The 26,351-nt window shown below is 34.8% G+C and overlaps 2 protein-coding genes across 3 annotated transcripts in view; one reads left to right on the top strand and one right to left on the bottom strand.

Moving 5' to 3' along the window:
* Nucleotides 1–74: 74 nt before the first annotated feature.
* On the top strand, nucleotides 75–11,344 carry LOC134534046 (glutamine amidotransferase-like class 1 domain-containing protein 1). The gene is made up of 7 exons (XM_063372011.1): nucleotides 75–452; nucleotides 2,337–2,413; nucleotides 2,939–3,044; nucleotides 3,649–3,756; nucleotides 5,567–5,664; nucleotides 7,004–7,212; nucleotides 11,116–11,344. The coding sequence occupies exons 1-7, from the start codon at nucleotides 392–394 to the stop codon at nucleotides 11,138–11,140; spliced, it is 684 nt and encodes a 227-aa protein (XP_063228081.1). The 5' UTR covers nucleotides 75–391; the 3' UTR covers nucleotides 11,141–11,344.
* A 3,886-nt stretch (nucleotides 11,345–15,230) lies between these two features.
* LOC134534045 (nucleobindin-2) overlaps nucleotides 15,231–26,351 on the bottom strand; it is a 30,126-nt gene continuing 19,005 nt past the window's right edge. The window contains exons 9-10 of one of the 2 annotated variants that reach the window (XM_063372009.1): nucleotides 23,577–23,654; nucleotides 15,231–17,756 (exon numbers count right to left, since the gene is read on the bottom strand). In XM_063372009.1, the coding sequence (XP_063228079.1) occupies nucleotides 17,073–17,756; nucleotides 23,577–23,654 (762 nt within the window). In that variant the 3' untranslated portion in view covers nucleotides 15,231–17,072. The remainder of the gene's footprint in view (nucleotides 17,757–23,576; nucleotides 23,655–26,351) is intronic. The other variant, XM_063372010.1, reaches the window with a different exon arrangement.

Genomic DNA, 26,351 nt, shown 5'->3' with positions numbered 1-26,351 from the left:
GTTTGGACATCCAGTAGATGGCAGTAAAGTCGCACGTTTTAATCTGGGTACATGAATAAAGCATTGACTTACCGGTTTTCTCTTATATAGTCTTTGTAGTGTAGTAGACTTACCGTCAAAATGGGCAAAACTTAAGTGTGGCAAATTACATGACTGGTTTTTCTAGCATGTGAGATTGGGTTGTTTAATTTTTAGATAATCGTGGAGTTACGAACTTTAGGATTATTTAGCGCGGAACGTTTTTATACTATGTTTACAGACGGACGTTGTCATACATCTGTATATTAGTATTTGACGTACGTTATACGTTTGTGTGATTAAGTCGTGCGTAGTGGCAAATTAAGTGGCAGAAATTGTGTGATAATTTGTTATTTTGTCTTGTTTATATAATATGTCTACAACTTCAGGTAGTAAAGTAAGCTGCTTGATTGTACTGCCAAGTGTCAAAGAAGGTTAGAATTAGTTTAGTTACTTATAATCATCTGTTTTTTTTTTTTCGGATTAGGGATCAAAATGAATGTACCTATAGACTATTATTTATTGTATAAGGTGCTGGTCAACGGCAATACCAAACAAGTGGGGCTTTGCGCTAAAAACATTTTTTAAAAATCTGAAAATTGGGTAATTGTTCTCTATATTGTATCCAAGTATATTCATTTATCTTGAGACATGATCCTGTATGATCGATCCTGTGGTACATAATTCTTTCTGTTTAATAGTACGTCGAAAGATCCTGGACATAACAAAAATATTACATTACAAACTATGTTAGGAAGTCAAAGAAAATTCATTTTCAGATTTTATGTGGTCTGATAATACAGTCATTTTTCATTGTTAATCACAAATGTTTTACTGTATACTGCACACAATACACTCGTCAGTAGAGTTCAAATTTGCTCACTTGTATTAAAATACAGATGTACATATATGTGCTGTATTTTTTCGTAGCAGGCGCTGATAATAGGGAGTTTACTGTACTGAAAAATCATGTAAATGGCTGGTTAGGTTTGGTTGGCTACATTAGAAGTACTGTGGAATTGTGTGAATGGTTAAGTCGAGTAGGATCGAAAAGACTAACACAAGTTTTAATTTCTCATAACAATAACTAACAGTTAAAGCTTGAACTGTTTGTAATTACCAGAACAACTCGTATCCACTTATTAAACCTCTAAAGTCATTACAAATATTTCAAATACAAATACAAATATTTCAAATGTTGCACAAGTAAGAGTCGGAGACCAAAAACACCAAATTTACTATAGTACCTGCATTTTGAACTAATGTGGAGTCATGTAATAATTCATTCATACTAGCAGTTAGTAATTATAATGTATAGTTGTCAAATTTCAAGTAACATCTTTATTTCCACACAGACAGATGACTTAGGACAGGGTTCGCCAGACTTTGGAGTGAGATGAGCCAAATATTAATTAAACATATTCTCCAATTTTTTTAGAGAGCCGCAACATATAATCTACATGAAATTTTAAGTCAGTAAAATAAACCCATATAAAATCAAAATATTTTATTCACAAATTCAATGTAAAGTCTTAACAATAAAGGATAATTAGGGGAAAAAATCATGTAAATTTAATAAAACAAGAAAACCTAAAATATTTTAAGTAATTAATTATTAACAAAAAGCACCGGGGCGAGTGTGGTGGCATAGAGGTGCAATGGTAGGGTTGTGAGCGTGCAGGTTGGGAGAGAACATGTGTTTTGATTGTGCCGTTTGATTTTGGTCTGCATTGTTTTTTTGTGCTTTGGCAGCACAGTAAGTTGTAGAACTGTAAAAACCTATGAACAGATTCTCATTCGGCTTGCGAGCTGCGGTCTGCCGACTCCTGACTTAGGATAATCATATTAAGACCTTGAAAACCTCTAGCTACTAAGTTCAGTGTTAAGCCAATGGTTAACATTAATAGTTTTATTGAAATTACTGCAGAAATTCTTGAATTAAGTATAAGCAAATTACATTCACACAAACAATTTTTTTTTTTTCAAAATACTTTCTTTTTAGTTTTTATTACAAATGCTTTCCCTATCAATGAATATTTGATAATGAGGCATATATTCTTGTGTGTAGTGTAAAATGGGATGTAAAACATATGGGTGTGAATTGTGGCATGTAACATAAACAAGAGAAGAATAATATTACATCATGAAAGTTTGGAAAGAAAAATTAATGAGGCTTGAAAAAATTGCTGGGTGTTTTTTGATCTTGTAGGTTCTGTCTTGCTTTTCATGCTGAATTGTGAAAGTCCTGAATTTTGCATGGAAAATTGTTTTTGAGCAGTGTTAATTATTTTTTATTGTGAACATTTGCTTGTCCTCAGGAGTCTCAGCACCCAGTTTCATCCAGTGCTTCACGTTGACGCACTCTGCCTTTGCAGTTCAGCTGGCCACTCCCGGGGTAAGAGCAAACTGGATCTTTATTTGTGAAGCTGCTGGCCATTAAAATTGCAACACCGAAGACGTACTTGAAGGACTCCACTTACATCTGGGCCATTCTGTGTCTTTTCAACAAGTGCTACTTATTAATTTTATCATAAAAAATTTCTTGCAAACAGCTTTAAAACAGATCCAGTTTCATCACTGTAGTCTTATTAGAATTGTAGTTACAAACAATTAAAAATTCCTCTTCTACTAGTCAAAAATTTTATAATTTTTACTTTTTGAGTTCTGTTTTCTTAGTTACAGTTTATCAGAAAAAAGTGAAATAAAAAATAAAATATTATTTATCAACACTTACCTTGCAAATATACATGTAAAAGGGTAAGATTGAAATTCATACTTTTAAGTTACTGGTAAATTTTACTTGGAACAACCCATCTGGTAGTAAAAGAGGTACAAATTCCAGAAAAATTATATGTTTTTGTTTTCCAATTACCTAATAATGTGCTCATGGCAAGACATGTGCAAACATCTTTGTCTGCAGGGAAAGACGGCAGAATTCATCAACCAAGATGAGCAAAGCCGTCGGTGGCTCAATGACTTCCGCACAAAACCATTTGCAGTTCCGCTCAGCTTGGAAGTGATAGACCGTAAGTTCAAAGATGGCAGTATTACCCAGTCACAGTATTTTAATTCTTTTCTCAGCAGTTAATGATTGTTAATGTACATGGCTTTGCACTGCTTCCGGTGTTGGAAATGAAATGATATAAACTTGAATGATTCAGTGGAATCCACATGGAAAGTAACACAAAGGGTTTTCTACAGTCCCTAATGATGTTTTAAGTGTTTTATTCGTATTGGGGTGGAGTGTGCCTGACAGCTGCACAGTAATACACATTTTTGGGCCTAACATTGCATGGATTTTTTATTCATATACTGGTAACTTGGAACGTTGCAAAACCCTGCTCTCCCAGCTTGTTTTACAAGTATTTGTTGAAGAAATATATTTGGTCATTCAGAAGGCATCAGCTGGTTATGTAAGTTTACGATTACAGTGAGATTGTATTTTATACTTGTATTTTAGTATCAGTAATATTTATGTAATTAATTAATTGTGATATTTAATTATTTTATTTAAAAAAAACCTTTTAACTAAATTTTTATTGATTTTTCATACAGTTGGCTGGATTATTATGTATATAATTGTGAATTTCAATGTGAAATCTATCTTTCCATCTTCTGGTATGTTTGCAGCAAACCGCTACACATGCCTTCTGATTCCTCACGCTCCGGGCGCTGCCTATGACCTGGCCTCCAATGCAGACTTGGGGCAGATACTGCACCAGTTCATCAAGGACAAGAGTAAGCTGTTTCTGTCGTGGCTGCCGTAGCATTCCTTAAAGATTAAAAATGAAGGTGGTTGTGGTAGCCCTAGTGATTTTTGGCCCGTTGTCGGGATGTCATGTCTGTTTAAGACTCTGTCTTGCAACTGATGTTCGTTATTTCATTTTCTTGTCATTGCAATTATTATTCAAAGGTTTTTTTTGTCAATCACGATAGTGTTTAGGGCCTGTGCGAATTTTCGACTAAGCGAATCAATCGAAGTTCTTTTTAATATTTGATTTGACTTTGCCAGGAAATTTACCATTAATTTTATTTGAAGTTTCAGTTGTGAGGCAAAGATTCACATTTGTTGCTCATGAAAATATTTAGTTTTATGTGTTTGTGTGTGTGTGTGTGTGTGTGTTTGCTTGAATCGAGTTGGTTACTTAAAATATCAAACGAAGGCATTTCTTTTGCTTTTATGAATGCTCAATATTAATATTATACATGGTTATTTTATAATTTTATTGAATTATGTTATATTTAACACCCAATTGGTTAGTTACTTGAATCAGTTCCAACATTACAAATGTTTTACAATAATTTTTTTTTACTTAAATCCTGTATTTAATAAAATAAGTTTAATACAGATTTGCCAAGAACAGTACTAACATTTTGATTCGATTTGGCGAATGTTTTGAATATTTGATGTGATATTCATTTTGCATTAATGCCTATATAATCAGCATAGCCCAGACCACATCCGCTAGATCATCTGCTAGTAGTATCTAATTATCTGTCTGAAATTGCTGTGACTACAGTTTTTGGCTTTCTCACACATTCTTAGACTGGGTGGGCTTTTGGTGAGAGATTATTTTTTTTATTCAGATCTGAACGACTGGTTCACATCTCATTAAACCCTCGTGGGGTAGGTGGTAAGGGGTGGTGAAGGATTTAATACATTTGATCAAGCCTTCTTTCAATTAGGAGTATTATAATTCTCAATTCTCCAGCCTTTCTTCTTTTTGTTTTTGCGAGAGTGCCTGTAAACCGTAAGCCATGGTCTCACCACATCAAAGGTCAGGAAAGCCATAATACATATTATATTACTTTCATGTTGTTTCGTAGATCTGTCTGGTTCTTGTTTTGTCCTGCCATTTATTAAGTTTGTTGACTTTAAAATTGATGTGATTGATTTCTTTTTCCTTCTCAAGCTTCAATTTTGTACAGTACCTGGATGACCGAGCTTTGCTGGGTTTGCTGGGTATTTTTTTTTTTTTTGTAAATTGTGGTTTTTAGAAATTATATTTAAATACGAATGATATACTGATGAAATGATGAAATATGAATATTTTTTTCAGCGGCCACACGTTGTGACGCACGCTCTCGTAAAACATCTAAATCATAAGACCTTTCTGCTTGTATAATGTTAGTCAAGTTTTGCAAGCATCTTACTTTAGCAGCACGTGTGGGACGAGCGGAAACCCAGAAACCTGATTATTTTCATGAAGGTTTTCTTGAAATGAGTATTCACTGAAAATCGTTGGAGCCGTTTCTGAGATTGAGATATATATAAATTGAAAAAACTGATAAAACGACATTTTCTAAAAATGAATCCTAGCTAGATCGATTTATTGCCCCCAAAACCCCCTGCATACTAAATTTCATGAAAATCGTTGGAGCCGTTTCCAAGATTCAGATTATACACACACACACAGACACAAGAATTGCTTGTTTAAATATATAAGATTATGACAATGAAGTGTTGCAGTTTGTAGTAATACCCCCGTGGTTTTGCTTCAAGTTAATAATCAGACAATATATTTTTTTTGTTTGTTTTACTACACAGAAATAATCTGTGCCATTGGTTTGGGTGTTGCTGGCTTGCTGTCCGCCCGCAGCGAGGAAGGAGCCTCGTGGGGCTTCAAAGGCTACTCTCTTACCGGAGTGAGTATTCACCTGACTGGCTTACGGCGATGGGAAAAATAGGTGTACTATGGGTTGTTGTTACTTTTAAAGAGCTTGTGAAAAAAAATTTTATTTCAAAGCTTGTATTAGTTAATTGGTAATAAAACCAATGGGGGTATTTAGAGAGACTTTTTGAATATATTGGAATACAAGCATTAATTTTATCACATTATAAATTACTTTATTCATCAACGAGGAAGTTAACTTCAGAAGTCATAAAAAATTCTGCCCTGTCATTTTCCTAAATGGCATTGTACAAACCCAGATAATTGCCACATTTGTAGTTTCGATAGGTGGAATTGTTGTTCGTTAACTGAATATCCATTGTATTTTAATAGCCACAGCAGGATGTGGTAAATCTTCTTTGACAATAGCTTCAACTGATTTTGTTACTTCATAATGAGGTATATTTGTGGTGCAAAGATCTAAAAAATTATTGTATATCTTATTACACTGAAGAAGTCCCAAACTAGTAGAAAATTTAAGCAAGGATTGTGCCCTAGATTTGATATAAGAATGTGATTTATTAAAATTTTGATTAGTTGTCCAATCAACACCAGGCACATTGAAGTCTCCAAGTATTATCATATTATCTTGGTAGTAGATGAGGTTACCTTTTTAATGCTTAAAGATATGTTGCATATGTAATAGTTTGAGGGGAATATTACCAAGTATTAGGTATTTGGTGAAGTTTTAATTTTGTTCCATAGAGCTTTAATTCCAGGATGATCATAAATTTTAATTTGATGGACTTATGAAAATTTGTGTTTATTAAGCACAATTAAAACACAACCACCTCTTTCCATTATTGTGAGTGTGGAGTTTCTGTCACATCTAAATATGAGATAATGGTCCGTGAAATAGTGAGAATTTATGCTTCAATTGTTAAACCATATTTCTGTTGGACAGATAATGTCATATTCAGTAGACTAAATTATCAAAAAAATTCTGTAGAATTAGTTCACAACCCTGACAGTTTTGTAATATATTATCCACTCAAAGGGATTAGGCATGTAAGTTACTCTTTCATGAAGTCTCCGGACACCTCATTATTAGTTCAATGTATTCTGAAGCAGTTTCTTGTCTGGTAGTTATCTTTGCCTATCAAAAATTTATACTATAAATAAATAAAATTCCAAAATGTAATTAATATTTATATAATATGGTGGGACATAGTGCAGTGCAGAAATTATTAATTTGACAACTTTTCTGTGCATAATTTAACCAAGTAAAAATAAAAAGCCATTCTTTTGAAATAGTTTATGAAAAGGGTTCTGCTGTGGTCTTTCACTGAAGGCCGGTCGCTTGGTTCCCACAGCCATCGCTGTTTGAGCTGGCAAGGCGGCCGGACTTTGCGGACCTGCCCGTCATCCCCCCGGACAGCATCCTGGACCGCGGCGGCAGCTTCTCCGCGTGTGGGGAGAGCGACGGAGTGCACATGGTGGTGGACAGGCACCTGGTGACCGCCCAGAACGAGGCGTCCACTCTCACGGCCGTCCAGAACCTGGTGCTGCTGTGCAACCAGAGGTGCGTGTGTCTGCTCCCCCATCGACGAATTTGAGACCATGTGGTTGAAATTTTGAGGCAAGCCTGCACTACTATTATCACACATCTTGCTAATATATTCCTTACATTTCTGGAACATATGCACACCCAAAAATTTAAATATTTTTTGGTGATACCGTAACCTGCTTACAACATTATGTAGAACAACGTAGTTTAGCCAGTAGCGTAGCCTGGATTTGTGTATGGGGGGGGGGGGGGGGGTTAAGAAGCATGCGCCCCCCCCCCCCCCCCCCCCCCTATTAAAGTGGTGGGTTCGGGAGTCCTCCCCCAGAAAAATTTGGATTTTAAGGTGTAAAATAGTGCTATTTGAGCAGTTTTCGGTTCTTAAATTTAAATATTGTAATGGTAAAAATATTATTAATTTTTTAATAAAAAAATTGAGTGATGAAGTAAGAAATTAATTAAAGATATTTTAATCAATCCAAGTGCCTTGTCCACGTCCATTCAAAATCATAAATCATGCTCGAAGCTCGACAATACAAAAAAAAAGTAATAAAAATGGTTGGGTTTCGGCAGAACTGGCCTATTCCTGGAAAAAATTAGCTTTAGCTTGAAGAATTACCCAGTCACCACCTGCTTATAATTACTGCGCTGGTAAAATACAATAGGTGTAAGATATTTGAAAACTTGGGACTCGTCACGGCATCACAACGTTATAACTTCTACTCGTGACAGGGGTAGGGGAAGGGAAGGAGAATCGGTAGGGCTCGCTTACTCTTCCCTTCCAGTGCAGTGGCCGGTGATAGCAGTAAGACACCCAGGCTTTTAGCTTACCTGCTTTCAGATAAGAAAAAAAATGATGGCTAAGGGGGGGGGGGGTTAGAACCCCTAACCCCCCCCCCCCCCCCCTCTGGCTAAGTCCCTGAGTTTAGCTGTTAGTCTGTTTGGTTTAAATAGGCTGGAAAAATTATCATGTATTTTTCCCCTAAATTATCATTTATTGTTATATTAATATTCTATATAAAAACAAAACAAAAATAATGCTTATTTTACTTTTAAAAAAAATAGAAGTGCTTTTTGCTAGCAAATATTTAGTCACAGGTATAATTCAAGAATATTACACAAACCAACTGAATTAATTTGGTGAGGCTTAGATTTTTTAATTTATTTAGGATACATGTAACTTTGCTGCGTCGTGAATTGTGCTGGTCATGAAAAATTGCGCAGAGAACGATAACCAGAACTTTACCACATGGGTCAAGTGTTGACATTTGGAATATTGCCAAGTGCCTGCAGTACTGTTGAGATCACAGCTGTGGTTAATTCACACTCCGATAAAGCAAAATACAAGAAAGTGCAACCTGTTTCTGTTATCATTGAATATAAAGTGAGTCAGGACACAGAAAGTCTACAAGACAGGGCTGTTTCTTTCGAAGTGTAACACAATTTTGAAACCTGTCAATAAAAGTGTAGCAGTTATGTGGCCTTTTATAAGAATATATTTTTTTTTTTACAAGTGAACAATATTTTTAACTCATTAAGCTGAAAAGACATTTCTTTAGAAAATGAGATAAAATGGCATTTTTGTTGGAAATTAGCACAAAAAATACCATATCAACATGCTAATTTTTCCGGGCCCTTTTTATAAGGAACTCAATGGATGATAGCCATGTTTATGCTGACAGTTGGCAACTACTGCAAGTACAGGGGAGTCGGGAATAGGTTGTTTATGACGTTGTGATTAATATTCTGTGTAGAAAAATAAAGAATAACAGTCATTATTTTCAGCAATTTTTTTTCTACATAAATTTGAGCTTTCCTACTACAAAGTTAAAGTCCAAACTTTGAAAAGTTGGCAATTAATTTCTAGTAAAACATTGCATTATCGTAGAAGAAATTTCAATTCATTAAATGATAAAATGTGTTTCATTATAAAAGTCTACTTATGTGCAATATTTATTTTGTAAAAATGTCAGGTGGCAATGAAGTTTTTGTCAAACAACAGAAATTGATTACTAAGAAACTATCATAGTTGAATTATTGTATGATTACTGTGCAGGGAAATTTAATGAAAGACTATGGATTGCTTCCACCTTATTAAAAAGTATAAATTAATGGTACACTAAATTTAAGGAGACCAGGTGTGTGGTTTATGTGAACGAGACAACCAGTTGTCCGGTAATAAAAAGTTGGTGCTTTGTAGCAAGCATTTCTAAAGGCCCTGTCACACTGTCCAACATCTTCCAGTATGTTTGGTCAAATAAAGTTGGTGAGTTATGACATCACAGAAATTATCACTAGCGATGACTTGTTTCCATCAAATATTTTGTATATACGTAGATGGTTTCTAAACAGGGTTGGCTGATTTAAACCACAATGGTTTAAATTAAGTGGTCTTTATAAAAAAAACAATGTTTCAAAATGTATTTTTAAATAGAATATCTTAATAAATTTTAATGTAAGGTTTAATTCCACTCTTATTACAACAATAGTTTGCTCATTAATGTTTCTTGTGATTTATGGGAATAAATAATAATATAATCAAGATCTTATTTAAATTAACTGAATAAGTTTTAAATTATACCCAATTAAATACTCCTCTAAAATTAAATTATTTAGTAGATTTTAGTCTAAAGTGTAAAAAAAGAGAATAAATAAATATTTTTATTATTTAAAAAAAAATCTAACTGAACTGTAAATCTCTATTCTGTGGGAAACCCCCCATTCTATGGAGAATCCTCTTCCTGTTGGAAAGTACCCTTTCTGCGGTTGTCCTAGTCAGATGTGCAGATTTGCTGGACTTCAGTTGTTTGATGATATATAATGTTTCTGGTTAAACATGAGTGGCAAAAGCAGGAGGTTGTATGGCTTTCATTTTAACATGCTGATAACCAAAATAACTAAGGTAATAAAAAACCTAGTTTAATACCAAAAAAAAATTGTTTTAAAAAAAACAGGTTGGTTGGTTGGTTTCTTTAAAAAAAAAAAAAAAAAAACCCTAGTTTTTTCCCAACACTGATTATAAAATATGTTGGATGAAATCAGCCAATCAGAATCATGCCTATTGAAAAAAGAAATGGCTTCCATTTCCATCACAATTAATCTTTGAGTTATGGGAAATTAAAGAGGCTATTATTAAGGAGATATAACTGAACTAATGCTAAAAGAATGTCATATGCAAAATAATTTTATATTTAAAAACTAAATTATGTTTCTACAACTTTTAAAATTAACAGAACATTTATTTTATTGGGTAATGAATATTATTGTAATTAAAATTTGCGCATAAGCCATCGCCGCTGCATTATTAAAGAAACAAAATTGAGAGTATTAAAATCCACACAAAAATATGCTGTGTGTTAAAAAATTATGTATTTTAATAATCTTTCAATGTAACTTTTTTCCTTCAAAATTTTCCTGATTATATTTAGTTGTCAAAATTACCTAGTATATTTCGATGGATCCTGAGAATGTAAAATTAGTGCTTCATAAAATCTGGATTCTAGTGTATTGTGTTATTTGAGTATTACATCTCTTATTAGTACATAACACATTTTTAAGTTTATAACGTTGGCACATTGTTCAAACACACAAAACCAATTTTTTTTTATTTTTCTGAGTAGTTCTGTAATAGACATGCTTTATTAATTATTACTAATGAAGTGCATCTTGTGTTAGTCAAAATAAGACTAGTTTGGTGAAGTATTAAGAAATATTTTTGTTTTACAATACACTATTTTTATGAATAAAGACAATGTATAAAAATGACAGTAAAATCTGTTGTTTTAAAAATGAAATTGACCTAAAAATTAAACCATTAAATCTTGTCATTGTGCAATAGATTTACTGTAATGTGTTTAAAAGAATTGTTGTAACACCTCTTTTAGTGTATATGCTTCAACAATTTGTCTTTTTTTTTTCCAGGCAAGGAAAATCTGGCAACAAATAGAAAATGCCTCAAAAAATTGAAACGGAACTTGTGTAAGTGTAGCAAATAAGATCTATACAAACATTTTAGGTTTATAGAACCAAAATTTTCATTGACAATAGAATTTTCAATGTATCTAATGGTGAATGCAGAAGGATTATGAAGTTTGTTAAAGTTTAATTTTCAGGAGGCCTTAAATAAAAATATATATATATAATTAAAAATATTTATCCTGAACATTCTTGAATCTTCAAAAAGATCCTATAACATTCTGGCCAGTCTCTGCCACTTTTTCACTCTATTCCAGCTGCTACGACTTCTCGTAAGATAGTCTATTGGTGTGATCAAATATTGCAATGGAGACAATATGGGAAACTCTTAAAGAAATATGTGACACAAGTTATGTCCGTGAATCTGGCAGCGTGGAGTGTACCTGCATTTTTTTTGTACCATGTGCTTTAAGTGCATGAGTAATTACAGTATTGGCATGAAGTGGAAAATAGCTAGAAAGCAATGCAGTAAACATTATCGCACTACATCATAGCTAAGTGGCCAGTTTTACCCATATTTGTCATATTATATTTGGGGCGATGCCCTCTTTTGACACCTATGTCTTTGAACCCAACCCCTACAGTTCCAAAACAAAACCACTTTAATGGTTTGGGGATAGAGGGCTACCATACAACCCTCATGGGGCTCAGGGGTTAGTTACAGAGTTATAGCAGCACGCACAGACAAACGATGCTTACATAATATATCTTAATTTTTTTATAAAAAACTAAAAAAAAAAAAAATCCTGGAAAATTTGATGAGTTTATCAAAAGTTCCAAAACTTTCTAGATCATTGTCACGTTCAAACATCTTTTCCACCTACCAGTACACTTGCTACTCAGCGACTCAGTCCTAAAACACCCTAAACATTTTTGAGCTGTCATGAGAAAACTGCGTGTTATGAGATTTCCACCACCCACGCACAGTTACTGCAACCATACACACTTATTATCAATGGCAGACCAAGGGCTATCTCCCACCATAACCGTGAGTTGTGGGGTAGTGGATAGTTGTGTAGAAAAGTGAGAAATTATGAACACACACTTATCTTATATATCTCATCGCTTAAGAAACACCACCACTTGACATTTTTAAAATCAGTTTTTTTGTTTCTCCATTAAAATTTGAGCATTTAGCATCTTATCATGAAGTGAATTTACTGAAAATCTAACAGAATGCACTGCTATGGTATTTTTTTCGCATAGATCTACTCCCATCTTTATCCACTCCTATAAATCCATGCATTAATTTATATTCAATCAATCTTGCATCTACAACTAATCATTAGAGTTGGAAAAATTTCGCAAAACACAAAATAATGCTCCATTTTCCTTAAACATGACATGTTGAACAAAACAGCTTGATTTGCCTAAAGTGACAAAATCGACTCATTGATGTTTAATACCTTAGGGATTCACTTTTATTTTTATATTAATGGTGTCAATGTAAACTGTAATTTAATTCTGCAATTTTGAGAACACATTTGCTGCAAATTTCTCCTAACCTATTTTATGTTTGTTAATATTGTTTGAGTTGTAACTATTGATTTTTACACCGTTGCAACTGATACACACTTGTCATTTGATGTCCATGGTAAAAAGGCTATGTTGTCTGTCGGTTCCTGAGGAAGATGACGTTTGTGTTTATTTTTTTCATACCGGTTCAAGTGACAAAACAAAAACCTAAATAATAGTTTTTCATTTCTAATGTCAAAAATTGTTCATGTTTTAAATTGTTAATGCAATTTTCTCAGTCCTACAGTTTTGCAAGACAATAGTGAAATAGTTTGTTTACTTGTATGTTTAAAATGCAGAGTCAAAATTTTCATTGATATTGCTTATGAGTACTTTTACGCCATAGTTAATTGTTTTGAATTTGAAGTGTTGTAAATGACATGGTTTTGATAGTGTGCATGAATATACGGTAGACGTCCTACCAGATGGATAGTTTGTATATAATCTAGAATCTATGAAGTTTTTGAAATGGTATTCCATTTCAAATTCACTCACCAATTACTAATCACAGCAGTCAGAATCACTATTTGCTGTTATTTAGAATTAAGGACAGTCAAAATCACAAGATACCAATTTTCATGGCGATCGGTTGAATGGAATAAAAGCTGTGTGGTAGTACCATCTAGTATCAAGTTACAAAAAAATTTATAGCATAACAACATTCTCCACAAAAAAAAAAAAAAAAAAAAAGAGGTGCCAACTTTCATTGTGATTAGTCAAACAGTGTTCGTGCTTATCAACATCATTCATACCAACATCCTATTTGTGTCTCTCTAGATCAAATTAACGCCAAATCTTGGCCAGGCTACAAAATATTTGTTAAAAGTTTCCATGGTAAAAATTTGTAACTTTCATTAAAAGCAATGCAGTAAATGTTTCGCCAATGATTCAGTCAGATTTGAGTTTAGAAAATTTGTGTGTGTCCAGCAATGAATTCAGTAATTAATATCAAATGAAAATTGCTAATTATGTTTATAATTACATTCTTGTGATACTTAGCCTACATTATTTTTATTTTAAGCATCACCTTAAGAACACATATTATCATCAATTTTATTTTTGAAATGAGAAATACTGACAAATAACATTAAAGCACAAGTGTGCTTTCTGCCAGCTACAAAGTTATGGTAAACACAAATCTTCAGTGCTACAAATATTTCTTAATAGACGTAAAAAAGTTTCTCGACTGATAATATATATTTACCTATTTATTTCAAAAAATATTATTGTAATGTAACTCCATGCCAGTAGCAAATATTTTGCATGTTGGCCAGTGTTGACAGCATAGAAATGCCCATTATTCATTTACAGTCAAACCTCTATCTATCGAACTCGCATGTATCGATTGTCCGTGTTTATCGTATACTTTCTACGGTCCCGGCAAAATTGCCATACAACTAAGGTTAAAAAAGTCCGCTTGTACCGATGTTCAAATTATCGTTTTGTCCGCATTGATCGTACAAAATATGTGGTCCCATCACTATAAATTATAATAGATGATCGTTTAACCATAAAGATTTTGCAGAAATAACCATATCTTAGAAAGAAACCGTCATAAAAACAGTAACGATAGTATACAGTAGTAAAAATCACCTTAAATCTGCAGCCAAGTAATGGAGCACGTAAATATGAAGAAAAGATAAATGAACAACAACCTGCGAAGAATTATGGATGATGTACCATAACTACAGTACAAACCCAATTGTTATCCTAAGATAATTACCATAAAAAGAACTAAAGATTCTTTGTTGATACCATAATACTACAGAAGCACGATAGCTACCACATTTGCACTACAGTTACCGTAACAACCGAGATGTATATTTACCGTGACGGTAATGTATTTATTTATGACATTAAAATTAAAGAACATTATTGAAAAAAAGGATGTTAAATTTTTATATGTACGTTTGGCACATGTTGCGAAGAAATAATGCGATCTGAAAGAATGCAGTACTACTACGAAAAGTGAAATGGGTAATCGTGGATTTTGAGGTTATGGCAGTCTCTCTCGTTTTTCAGTAATATCGGCCGAAGGTTAACAAGCGTATCGGAAGTCGGCAGAAATGCCGATGCAGCTAAATATTGGCAAAATCGGCTTCTTCAGTACAGCTCTACATTTGATGACATGAGTAAACATATTTCAGACTTCAGGATATTGAAAAAGACTTTAATTTCCATGTAGATTTATTGTGCGTATGTTTTTTTTTTTTGCAAGTGTAAATTGAATTAAGTAAAATACTTCCATTTTTATTTATTTTTCAACTGATTAACTTTAATGATAAGTAACTGATATATTTCTGACTCTAATTTTTAGGTTGTAATATTTTTAAAAAAATTCTTAGAGTGAAGTCTACATCTATTGAATGTCCGCATCTACTGAATTTTTTTGTTGGTCCCCTGAAAAACGATAGATAGAGGTTTGACTGTATACAGTTTACCGGAGGCACTATGTTCTACCAATGTTCGATTCCAGTATCATTCTTTAACACCAGATGTATACCTGAAATTGCATTTATGAGCCTAGGTTTCAAAATACAAACTGCTTTACATTTTTTTTATTTTATTTTAACAAGAAACAGAATCAATAAACATAACATCCCATACCCCAAAAGAAAATGTAATACTATATAGTGTGACACAGTCAAAGCACCTTTCATCATGTACTAATCCATATTTTACTATAAAATACACCTTATACATATTATTCAATTTACTTCCTGATAATTGGTTATTTATAGGTACTAGTTATATTACTTTTAAAAAAATGTGTTAATAATACTGCACAGCATGTGATTTCTCTAGACTATATCACACTGCCTTGTATTCCAGAGCTTATTCGCTACTATTCAAAGCATTTGAAAAATTATTTAGCATAGTCTTTAATTCACTCTTCTTTAGAATAAACCTTGTTCAATTCCTTGCAAATAATATAATTAATGAGCACAATAACACATTAATAACTGATCACAAATGCTTTACTGCCCAACAAAACAATTTTCTGCAGCTATCAGTTGAAATTTTATGCTTAGTTCAATCTTTTTTTTTTTGGCCAATGTAATTAAAATATTAATTCAAGCACTATAGTAGGCCAGTGCGAAATAATATCACAACTTTGTAACTATTTAACCTGCAAGTACAGCATATTCAAACCTTTACACGTAACAACTGTGCTACTTAGCAGTATTTTAAGTCATGTAATTGCTAAAGATCTGGACAGCCAAAAATTTGTTAAAATAGTCGGACTTTCTAAATATATTTATATATTATTTATTCAGCTTTATTGTTAATAATAAAGCAAATAACCTTCTTAAGCTGGAATCACAATGCCCCAACGGGTCCGACACGACAGGCCCGACAAACTGTCGTGCAACATCTCAGCATGGCAGATTTAAAAGCGTAGGGTCACAATACCACGACAAAAATAACCAGAAGATTTTCAATTTGGCCTTCAGCAAATCGTGCCAAGCTAAATACTTATATTAAAATGCATTATCGAATGCGCTAAAAACAAAGTATACTCTTTTATTTATTATTGACAGTTGAAGTGCAAAAAAAACATTTAGTCGTCTGCGATACGAAGTAAGGTTAAGTTGATTCGTAAAACAAAGAGTAGGTTATTATAGTTACAAGGAAACAAGATAAAGATATGTCAGTGAGGGACAGAAATATACTTGTGATGTTAGCTGTGCAAAGAATTAAAAAGAAACAAAATGTTAAAATATGGATTCTAAAATAATGTCTTCAACCATACACACGATATCTGTTTATGTTTATACAAACAGACTAAGGCAAGCTACAAATTTTTCAATTCACCCACACGTAAAAGGAAATTTCACTTTTCAGCAAAAAGATTTACCAAGTATGTAAATATTTTTGAAATTTAGTTCTGTACTGTTTCCTTTCCGTTGACGTTTTCTTTTCTGTCGGGCAAGACGACATGACGAAATTATAAATATAATCTATTCCTTGCGGGCCGTCGGGGTGCGTATTTTGTCGGGCTGACGTCACGGCGAGCTTGTATTTCAATGGCTATTGAACTTGTCGGGCCTGTCGTGTCGGGGCCATGGGGGCATTGTGATTCCAGCATTAAAAAGTTGAAATCTCTGATGTGCTTTGTAAACAAACCTTGTTGGAATTAATTATGCTTATAGTACCAAATAACGTTTTTGAAATGCCTACAAATGGTTGCACATAAAGCTGATGTAACATTACAAATTACTGAGCAAGAATACTTACTCTTGACTATAACTTACATTGTAAGATCACCTTAAATAACTGTCCATTTCTCTTAAGAAAAAGAAATCATATGTAGAAAATATAATACTCACAAACCTAAAAAAAAAAATAATTATAAAAGCCATTATAGTAACACCGTACTTGGAACATTAATGAACTAAATTGCCTACATCAATATGCTGTTGCGGATTATTTGGAGGAGGCTGTGGAGGATGATGCAAAATTGGCACATTGCCAACTTGAGGTATCTGTTGTGGAATTTGAGGCACCGGTTGCACCTGTGGTTGTTGTCCTTGAGGCACCTGCTGAGCCTGCTGATGTCCTTGAGGATGACCTTGAGGCACTTGCTGAGCCTGCAGATGTCCTTGAGGCATCTGCTGAGCCTGCAGATGTCCTTGAGGCACCTGCTGAGCCTGCTGATGTCCTTGAGGAACCTGCTGAGCCTGCTGATGTCCTTGAGGATGACCTTGAGGCACTTGCTGAGCCTGCAGATGTCCTTGAGGCACCTGCTGAGCCTGCAGATGTCCTTGAGGCACTTGCTGAGCCTGCAGATGTCCTTGAGGAACCTGCTGAGCCTGCAGATGTCCTTGAGGAACCTGCTGAGCCTGCTGATGTCCTTGAGGAACCTGCTGAGCCTGCTGATGTCCTTGAACCTGCTGAGCCTGCTGATGTCCTTGAGGAACCTGCTGATGTCCTTGTCCTACCGCTGCATGTTGTTGGTACTGTGGTTGCTGCTGGTAAATGGGTTGACCCTGTGCCGGATGGTACTGTTGGCCCTGGTAGTAGCCCTGCGGTATCTGATTAGGGTGTATTCCCTGCTGGGCTGGGTGGAACTGGAAGCAAGAATCATTCATTTCACTCAAATACTCTAAATACTATTCTCTTAACAGTTACAATTAAACTCCGTAACTATAAGATTGGCTCCATAAATGGAACACTGGAGTACCAGAGTTTTTACTTTAAGAGTGGGGTTGATGCAAATGGCCTTTTAAGTACTCTCCGGGCAACTATAATAGTCAAAAATTTAGGGTAACGGGTTGAAAACTGTATGCGAATGAGGGTACAAATGTGAAATTTAAAGAAGTCAATTATATTGCACAAACCTGAACTTATGAACCAATAGAAGATGCAGACACAAAATGTGCAGACAATGACAATCCAATTACAGTTTCAGCACACAACTCCCTTAAGCAACAAGTCCTATTACAGTACTACATGTTGAATACCACGGCAACTATAAGTTGAAGATATTTTGTTAAGGTTCATAAAAATAAACACCCGGCAGACTGTAGTGTACTTTTACATTATAGCAATCAGTGAAACTGGCTCCACACATTCGGGAACATCGTGGAACAAGTGGGATCCAGCAAGCAGCATGAACTGTTATCAAATGTTCTGGAACAAATTCCACAGCAGTCTCGAGGGGGTGTACAAGACCTTGAGTGGTCTGTTGTCTTCCTTCATTTGGAATCAGTCAGTAGGGTTTGTGGAGTTGTGAGTCACTGGGGGGTTTAATGATGGAGTAAGTATGCAGCAAGTGTTAGTCCCCATCAGTGAAACAGTGGGTCATTTCAAAAGTCACAGATGAACTGCGACTAATACTGAGGTAGCGAGGTTGGAGTCCAGCAACAGCGAGTGTCTGGCGAGTGGAGCATGTCTGCACTTGTACTGTCAGCAGCCAATGGCTGGAGACTCGGAGAAGTCACGACGCAGCTAGGAATCAGTGATGTCCTGGAGCGAGCGCCGAGTTGGGAGTAGTTTTTGATGACCAACCAAATATCTCTTCATTCCACGCTGGGGCAGTCAGGAACAGGAAGTCCAAATGATACTTGAGGAGTAAGTATCTACACTTGGCAAGTAGTCACTCGCTGGGAGAGTGGTGCTGTTGGAGCAGCAAGGAGCTATTCAGAAGGAGATGTGCCACACCAGAGCTGAGACGACAACCGAGAAGTAACTACAGACATGCTGTCCAGTACGTTTGTAGGAGCAGTGAAGCAATCTCTCATGTAGGCGATAACATTGGAAGGTGAATAGAAATTTCTTGTTTAAGCCACATTTGCCAGTGACGAGTGAACAGCCGCTAGTAAGCAACTATTTTTTTTGGAGACCTACATGTGCCGATGACAAGAAGACAACTTCCACAGAACGTATTGTATTGATGATTTTGCCTTTTGTGCGAGCATAACCTGTGGATCATCTTGAGATTACTTTACGAGCAGTTAATGATTTTTGTCTAGACTTTCATGTTTAAGCTTTCACTTATAACGAGACTAGCGATTTAACTATAAGCTCATTAAAAGGAAAGATGATTAAGTTTGTTAATCATGTTTCTGAAATGATTTAAAGGTTAGCGAAAGTGTCATACAGTAGAATCCCGCTGATGCGACCCCTCACGGTTTCCGAAAAAACGGACTTATAAACGGAATGGTCGCAATAGAGAATTCGGGGTGTCACCGCATCGTCGGATACATCGTGTGAATGCCGCTCGGGCAGTGTCTAGCCGAGCTCGGTGCGTCCACTATCGCAAGAAAAGCAGTCTCAGCTGTCATGTTATCTTACCCGCCCACACGAAAAGCCACTGTGGTAGCTTACCTTCTGCGTGAGAAACTGTCAGCATCCTCTTCCCCTCCCACACTGCGTGCGGCAAAAGCCAGGTTGTATAGTCCATTCTCGGTAAAATAAATATTTTTATGGGCTTATACGACTGTCCTTCGCCGTTAATAAATACTTTATAAGTTTTTATGACACAATTTGTTTATTAGTTACACAGCAGTTCCTGCAGATAAATCACTAATACCTCAAATTTTATTGAATAGAAAAATTTAGCAGGGCCGTAAATATATTTATTTTACTGCATAGTTACTTTTCCGTCTGCATTCCAACATGTTTTTTTTTTTTTCCTTTTTTTTACGCTGTTATGGGCCGTGGAAAAGATAATTGCTTGAGCTGTCAAAATAAACATCGCTGACGGCAAGGTCGGGAGCGCATCCTGTCAGTCTGTCGATGTGATTATCTACTCCAAAAACATGTCACAGCATTTCAGGATAGCATTGTTCTTATATCTTTCGTTTATAGCCGAATATTTTCTACCTGATCCACACAAGTTCCTTCGCCACATTTTGAACTAAAATAACCACCAGCCGGCTAGCATAGCTGAACTCGCATGACGCGAGTTCACTTAGCGCGAGTATTTATAGGAACCCATTGTTCGGGGTATGCAAGTCCACGCAATTTTTTTTGTTTAGCTGCGCATGTGCGAAGTCAGCGATGTTATAGAAAAATAGCTGAGAACCAAACACCTGGCGACGTCACATCACACTAACCAGTCGCAAGACAAAGGCACGGGACTGGGATGGCAATAGACGCGTGCGTAGATGTTATCAGGTGATGCGCGCAGATTACCGGTATTGGCTAGCTTGGATAGTCTAGAGGGGTGGTATCTATTTTTATCCGTCTTTTGTAGTATGCCTGCCTGCTTGCAGTATAGTGCTCACCAAGATAAACGTGAACACATAGCACCCAACAAAGTGTAACAGACTTGTTTTTCAGCCGATTTTACTCAAATTTTTGACTTTCTCTGCTCAAATTTTTCACGGTTTCAAAAAACGGTCGTATAAACGGAATGGACGCATCAGAGGGGAGTCGCATTGACGGGATTCTACTGTATTTTCATGTCCACTGTTGATGGTATAATGGGTCTTCAATGTGATTCATAAACAGCAAATAGAGTGAAACCTAGTACAGCTAGTTCAAACTTGAAGTTTCAAGCAAATTTAGAGATTAATGTGTTACAACATAATTGTGAAGAGTAAAGTTTAATTAGCTGGCATTTTGAATAGCTGATGCTATGTCTCCTGTACTTTTCACAAAAAGTTTACCATAATGTTGTATCTGAACTTACTTCAGGATGTCCAGCAACCCACAAATAGAATTCCCTGATTTTTCCTGGTCTATATTTATTAATTGATAAAAAAAAAATATGAATGATTTATTTACTTAGGACACAACCAGCATTAACTTTTGCGCTACTTCCGAACATTGCCATATCTACAATGTACAGTTTCTTCAGTGTTATGGGAAAACTGTTAACAGACAAAAAAGCCTGGAAATTTTGCACAAAGTGATGTTTCTTGCATGAAACACTGCAATCAACATGCCAAAATTTACAACGCTGCTTAAAAATACTTGGCACACCAGCGCTGCAAAACACTAAGACTGAACTCAAACAATGTGCATGACAGTTAAAGAGTTAGAGATACAGTAAGAGCTTTTGTCAAACCTTTAAAATATATTTCCCTGAATTTTCCCTGCTATTCCCAGAATTTTACAATTCCGTAACAATTCCAGGTTTTCCTGATGCTGGGCACACTGTTGAACTTGACTGAAATTTTATTAGCAAAATAATGATTGGTACATACAATATAGCAGTCCATTATGAGGTTTATTTCGCCCCGAACTAAACAAGATTTTAAATATAATAATAAACAATTAACAAAATAAAACTGGTCTCATGTGGTAAAGAATTAAATTGTAGAGTTTGAAAAGTTAATTCTTACAGTTTACACTGATGTAATATCTGGTGACAAAATTTGCAGTAAAACATAATCAGGGTTTCTACTCTCTTACATTAGTCAATTTTCCTGATTTTTTTCCTGTCCAACAAAGTATATTTTCTCCTCTCTCATAAATCAAGATAAAAAATATATTAAACTACATATAAATACTTGTAGAAACTCTTTTTAACCACACATCAAGTCAAACAGGCCATAAAATCTTGTCCCGCACAATAGCACTGTTATTTCCATTAGGGATGTGTGAATCCTTGATTTTCAGTTCGGTTCGAATCAGATTCGAATCCCTGGCAATATTTGAGATATGAATCCGATTCCGAATATTAAGCACAGAATAATTAAAAATAACTGATAAATTAAAAAATAATGTGTTTTCTCTTTTTTCTGGCTGTAACTACTGACATTTATTTATTACACTGAGATTGAAATGTTTATAATTATGTAAACTTAATTAATAATAAACACTTTGAAATATGAAAACCAAAACATATTCGATTCTCCAACTCAATCGTAATAAACGGCACGCCACAGGGAAATCTCAGTTTTATAAACGTTTCAGCAAACAAAACCATTTTTTCTCCAATAAATAGCCAAGACGTTTTTTTCTTGTAGGTATGTAATTGTTTTTAGTTTATAGTTTGCTATACGACGAAATTCGTAATTATAGTTTAAGCTCTCGAAATCTCAAAATTCTTTAATGTCACTGTGTTAATTATTTAATTTACATTTCTATCTTTGATACATCATATTATAAATACTTATGTAATAGTAGCCTAATTTTATTTTTCACTGCCAGTATTTTTGAGCTGTATTAAATTAATTTATAACTTGTGAATATTCGTAATACTGTTCGAATCCATGTACGTACGATTCCGGGTTCGGGTAATTGTGGATTCGAACCGTACCCGAAAATATCGGGTACTCGCACATCCCTAATTTCCATCAATGGTATGCAATCAATGCTGCTAGTCTGTAATATGAGAAACTTATTTGATCAAACTTGCAACCTGTACATTATTGATTGTTACCAGATAATAAACAATGAACATCAACATTTGATTGTGCATCATTAAATCAATACACAGTTGATTCGTTGATCGATTGTTTCTCTTACAATTAATTTATAAATTTCCAACTACACATGAATTTTTGGTAAAAATTAAGAATTTTTTTTTAAGACAAAGGAACACACTAGTATTAATAATTTAATACTGTTTCGTAAACAACCGTTTGTCAATTTACCCGAGTTTCCATGTTTTTTAGATTTTCCCTGTCTGCAGAACTGTGTTAATATGAAATATCTATGTAACGGCACATTGGTCAAATAAATTATCATAAAAAATATTTAATTTAGGTTTTTTATTATTATTGTATTTAAAATCGCAATTCCATTACCAAATACATAAATAGGCTTGACGTTACTAATGATAATTTGTGTTTGCGGTCATTCAAGAAGGTTTGAAATATTAAATCTGAGTAAATAAAGTTGGCGGAAGTTTGTTGTGTGTAATTATGGCCAGAGAGCGACAAAAGTTGTTCACCTTTGCTGATTGAGTGTGATAACGGAAGGAGTGTAACAAATGGGAAAGCCCTTTTAAAAAAGTACACTTGTCACAATCTCGCCTGCGGTACATTTGAATCTTCGTAATACTGAAACATACTAAATTTTACATGATTGTGTATAGTACTAACACAAACATTTCGAGTAACTTAGTAAAACTTTCTGTTAAAAGAAAAGTTTATCCAAAAAAATGTTACAAACAGAAGCCCTAAATTTTTTCTCTAGAATTTTACATAGGTCAGTAAGGAGACTTAAGTGATGACTTAATTTTTTTTCTGCTACGAAAGCTTATGTTATTAAAGTTAAATTGATAAATCAAAATTTAATTTACTTGCTATGAGCAATTACTTACCAAAACATTTACTGTAGTTCTACACATTGTAACAGTAAGAGTACACACACACATCTACGGACTATTTACACGCCTATGCCTTCAGACCTTTACAGAAACAATCACGAAAAAGACAAAACTTCACCAAAAATCACACGACAAAGGCAACAAATGATACAAATATACCCACTTGCGGTTGCAGATGTGGCGGAACATGCATGCCGGGGTGGTAGCCATGGTAAGGCGCGTACACCGGCTGGGGAGGGATCTGTTAGGCGAGCAAGATAGACAAAAACGCTATTGTGTTGCGAGTGCAAAAACAAAACAAATACACAAAAACACAAGACAATCAGTAACCACACTACTGCAAGAGCAAAAACACAAGCGCTGCTACGTCTGGAATGATGACAACTGTCCCTCCAAATGTTTAGTTCATCATCTATTGTGAACAGTTAGTGCAAAACTACACTTCAAAATAAAAATAATACTGTTACTTAAACAAGCTCAGCACAGTTACAAAGATAACTACTGCTTCAGCGCAGGTAAGTCAAACTTCCCATTTCCTGTAATCCTGTAATACTTCTGTCAAAAGGTAAATGTTGCTTGGAGTTTTCTTCTCAAACTACTATGCAGACTTGTAAAACCTATTATAACTTGCACAAAATTCTACTTTATTGGCCAATGTATTTAAAAAATATTAAATTTTAAAGTGCAACATGCAAATGGTATGAAATGTGTGCATTAATACCTAATTGTTAAACAAAAATAGTGCAGGCAATATTTTACAAGCAGAGTGCATGAAAAAAATTAAATGCTACAAAATGGTTTTGTGTGAGAAATTATATTATAGTGCATTCATTTACATTAATTTTTTGTAGTTGTCAGTGCATTATTATTATTATTATTATTATTATTATTACTATGTGTTATTTTTCAACAATATTTGACTTAACCAATTATCCAAGATGGTTTACGATTCAGGAGAGCTGGGACTTAAGATACTTTGATACCTCAATAGTAATTGTGACTACATTGCAATGATAGCTTGAGTATCAATCTAAAATTACATTATGTACTAAATTGTACTGTTATGCCAAAGGTCACTTTTAAAAAATTTAAATCTTTTAAAAATAACCAATTAAATTCTTTAAGCTGCTTGGTGATAAATTCTAAAATGTTTACATTGAGCAGCACTGATTTCAGTTTTTCAGAATGGGCACTGAATAACAGTATTTTTTATATTTGCTTTAACTGGAAAATGTTACTTAATGTTACTTACTGCTTAAGGAATGAAAAAAACATATTTGAGCCATTGTAGCTGCAATTAAGTTGTAAATTATTATCACAGTTCAGGTGGTGTGTACTGCATTTACACAAACTTCATGACAAGGCACACACATTGTACAAAGACATTACTGAACACAACTGAAAGCTATATATAAGTTGGTAATACACACATGAAAATCTCAGCACAAACATGGTAATGCACAAACATACAAATCAACACACCAACAAAAACATAATGATGACTATGAGCATATCCCCCAACAGACCATTCAACCACTACCGTGGTAGCAACATTACTACTCATTGCCTACTTCAACTAAAGCTTCAACTTCAGAATGGTCAACATGGGCATGAGTTTAAAAAGAGATTTATAAATGCCTCAAAGAGAGTCAGGCAGGCCTAAGCTTGAGATTGTAAGATTTTGACTAGTATGCGAATTGTCTTGCACAGCGTGCAAAGAATAGGAGACAACTTCATTGCCGCCAACTCACATACAAAATACATCTTTCCTATGCGAGAATAGGTAGTGCAGTACTAGATACATAGTATGCTGAGTTCTATTTTATTATTTTGTCATATTTGGATCGCCAGGTAGGGGATTAATTTCTTATGAAAGAAGACAGAAAAGATATTTTTATTTTTGTCTAAAGACTTTTGTCTGTGGATTGTTTAAGCCTGTTAATGTTATTAAAAATGAATGACCATTTCACACTGTGGTCAAGGTTTGGATGGTAAATGGGACCATTTGAAATTTTTTATTGGAATGCTGTGCCTTATCAGAGATTAGTCAAACCAGTCAACCATATTGCGAGGATGATACACTTACATTTCAGGAATAATTTAAACATGGAAGAAGTACCTATAAATATTTTTTGAGAAGTTGTTGTAAACAAAAAAGTAATTTTTTAAGAAGAAACCTTAAAACATAACGATAATGCATTTACTTTTTTTTTTTTTTTTTCCAGCTAACAGTCTTTGCTAGCAGGACAAGTTATGGAGTATTAACTAGAAAAAAAATTATTAAATTATGTGAAAGTGTGAATTTTATTTTGATGACTATTCTATTTTTTTTTTTAGTCAACCCCATTGCTGCGAAGCACATTAAAGTGAAGAACTTTAGTATTGACCAGAGGTAATAATCTGTACGATTCCCAGGGAGGAAGGCCACATAATTTGTTTGTCATTCCTGTCTAACCATTACAATTTTGCCCCCAGAGATTCACACCCATGATATTGTTACGAATATGGGAGGAAAGGCGCAATGCACAACAGGTACCTGAGCGGCGTGGCAGCCCCGCATGGCCACTTAAGTCATGCGCACATACCTTTGGATATTAAGGCGTCCCAGCCTTTCCACCCCCCCCCCCCCCCCCCCTGCACTCCTTCCACGGTGCTGTTATGTATTTTTAAGCTGCCTGGGAATTCTGGGCTTACAGAGGCCACCGCATGGAGTGGCATGAACAACACACCGCTGTTCTGGATGCTTCGAGCGTCGGGTCAGCCCGGGATGACGTCACACGTCACAACCACTTAAGTCAGTTCCAGAAAGATGACCAACAGCCATAAAAGCAGCGGTGATGCCAGCTTCTACAAGAGTGCTAAAAGTTCCAACAGGTGAATTGAGTGAAGTGAGAGTTCAGCGAGTGGCACAGACGCTGAGCGACACGACCGTGCGTGT

This window comes from Bacillus rossius, chromosome 7 (genome assembly GCF_032445375.1).
Source record: "Bacillus rossius redtenbacheri isolate Brsri chromosome 7, Brsri_v3, whole genome shotgun sequence".
Classification (NCBI taxonomy): Eukaryota; Metazoa; Arthropoda; class Insecta; order Phasmatodea; family Bacillidae; genus Bacillus; species Bacillus rossius.
The sequence above is the reverse complement of the archived record's forward strand: the minus strand, read 5'-3'. Positions and strand labels throughout refer to the sequence as shown.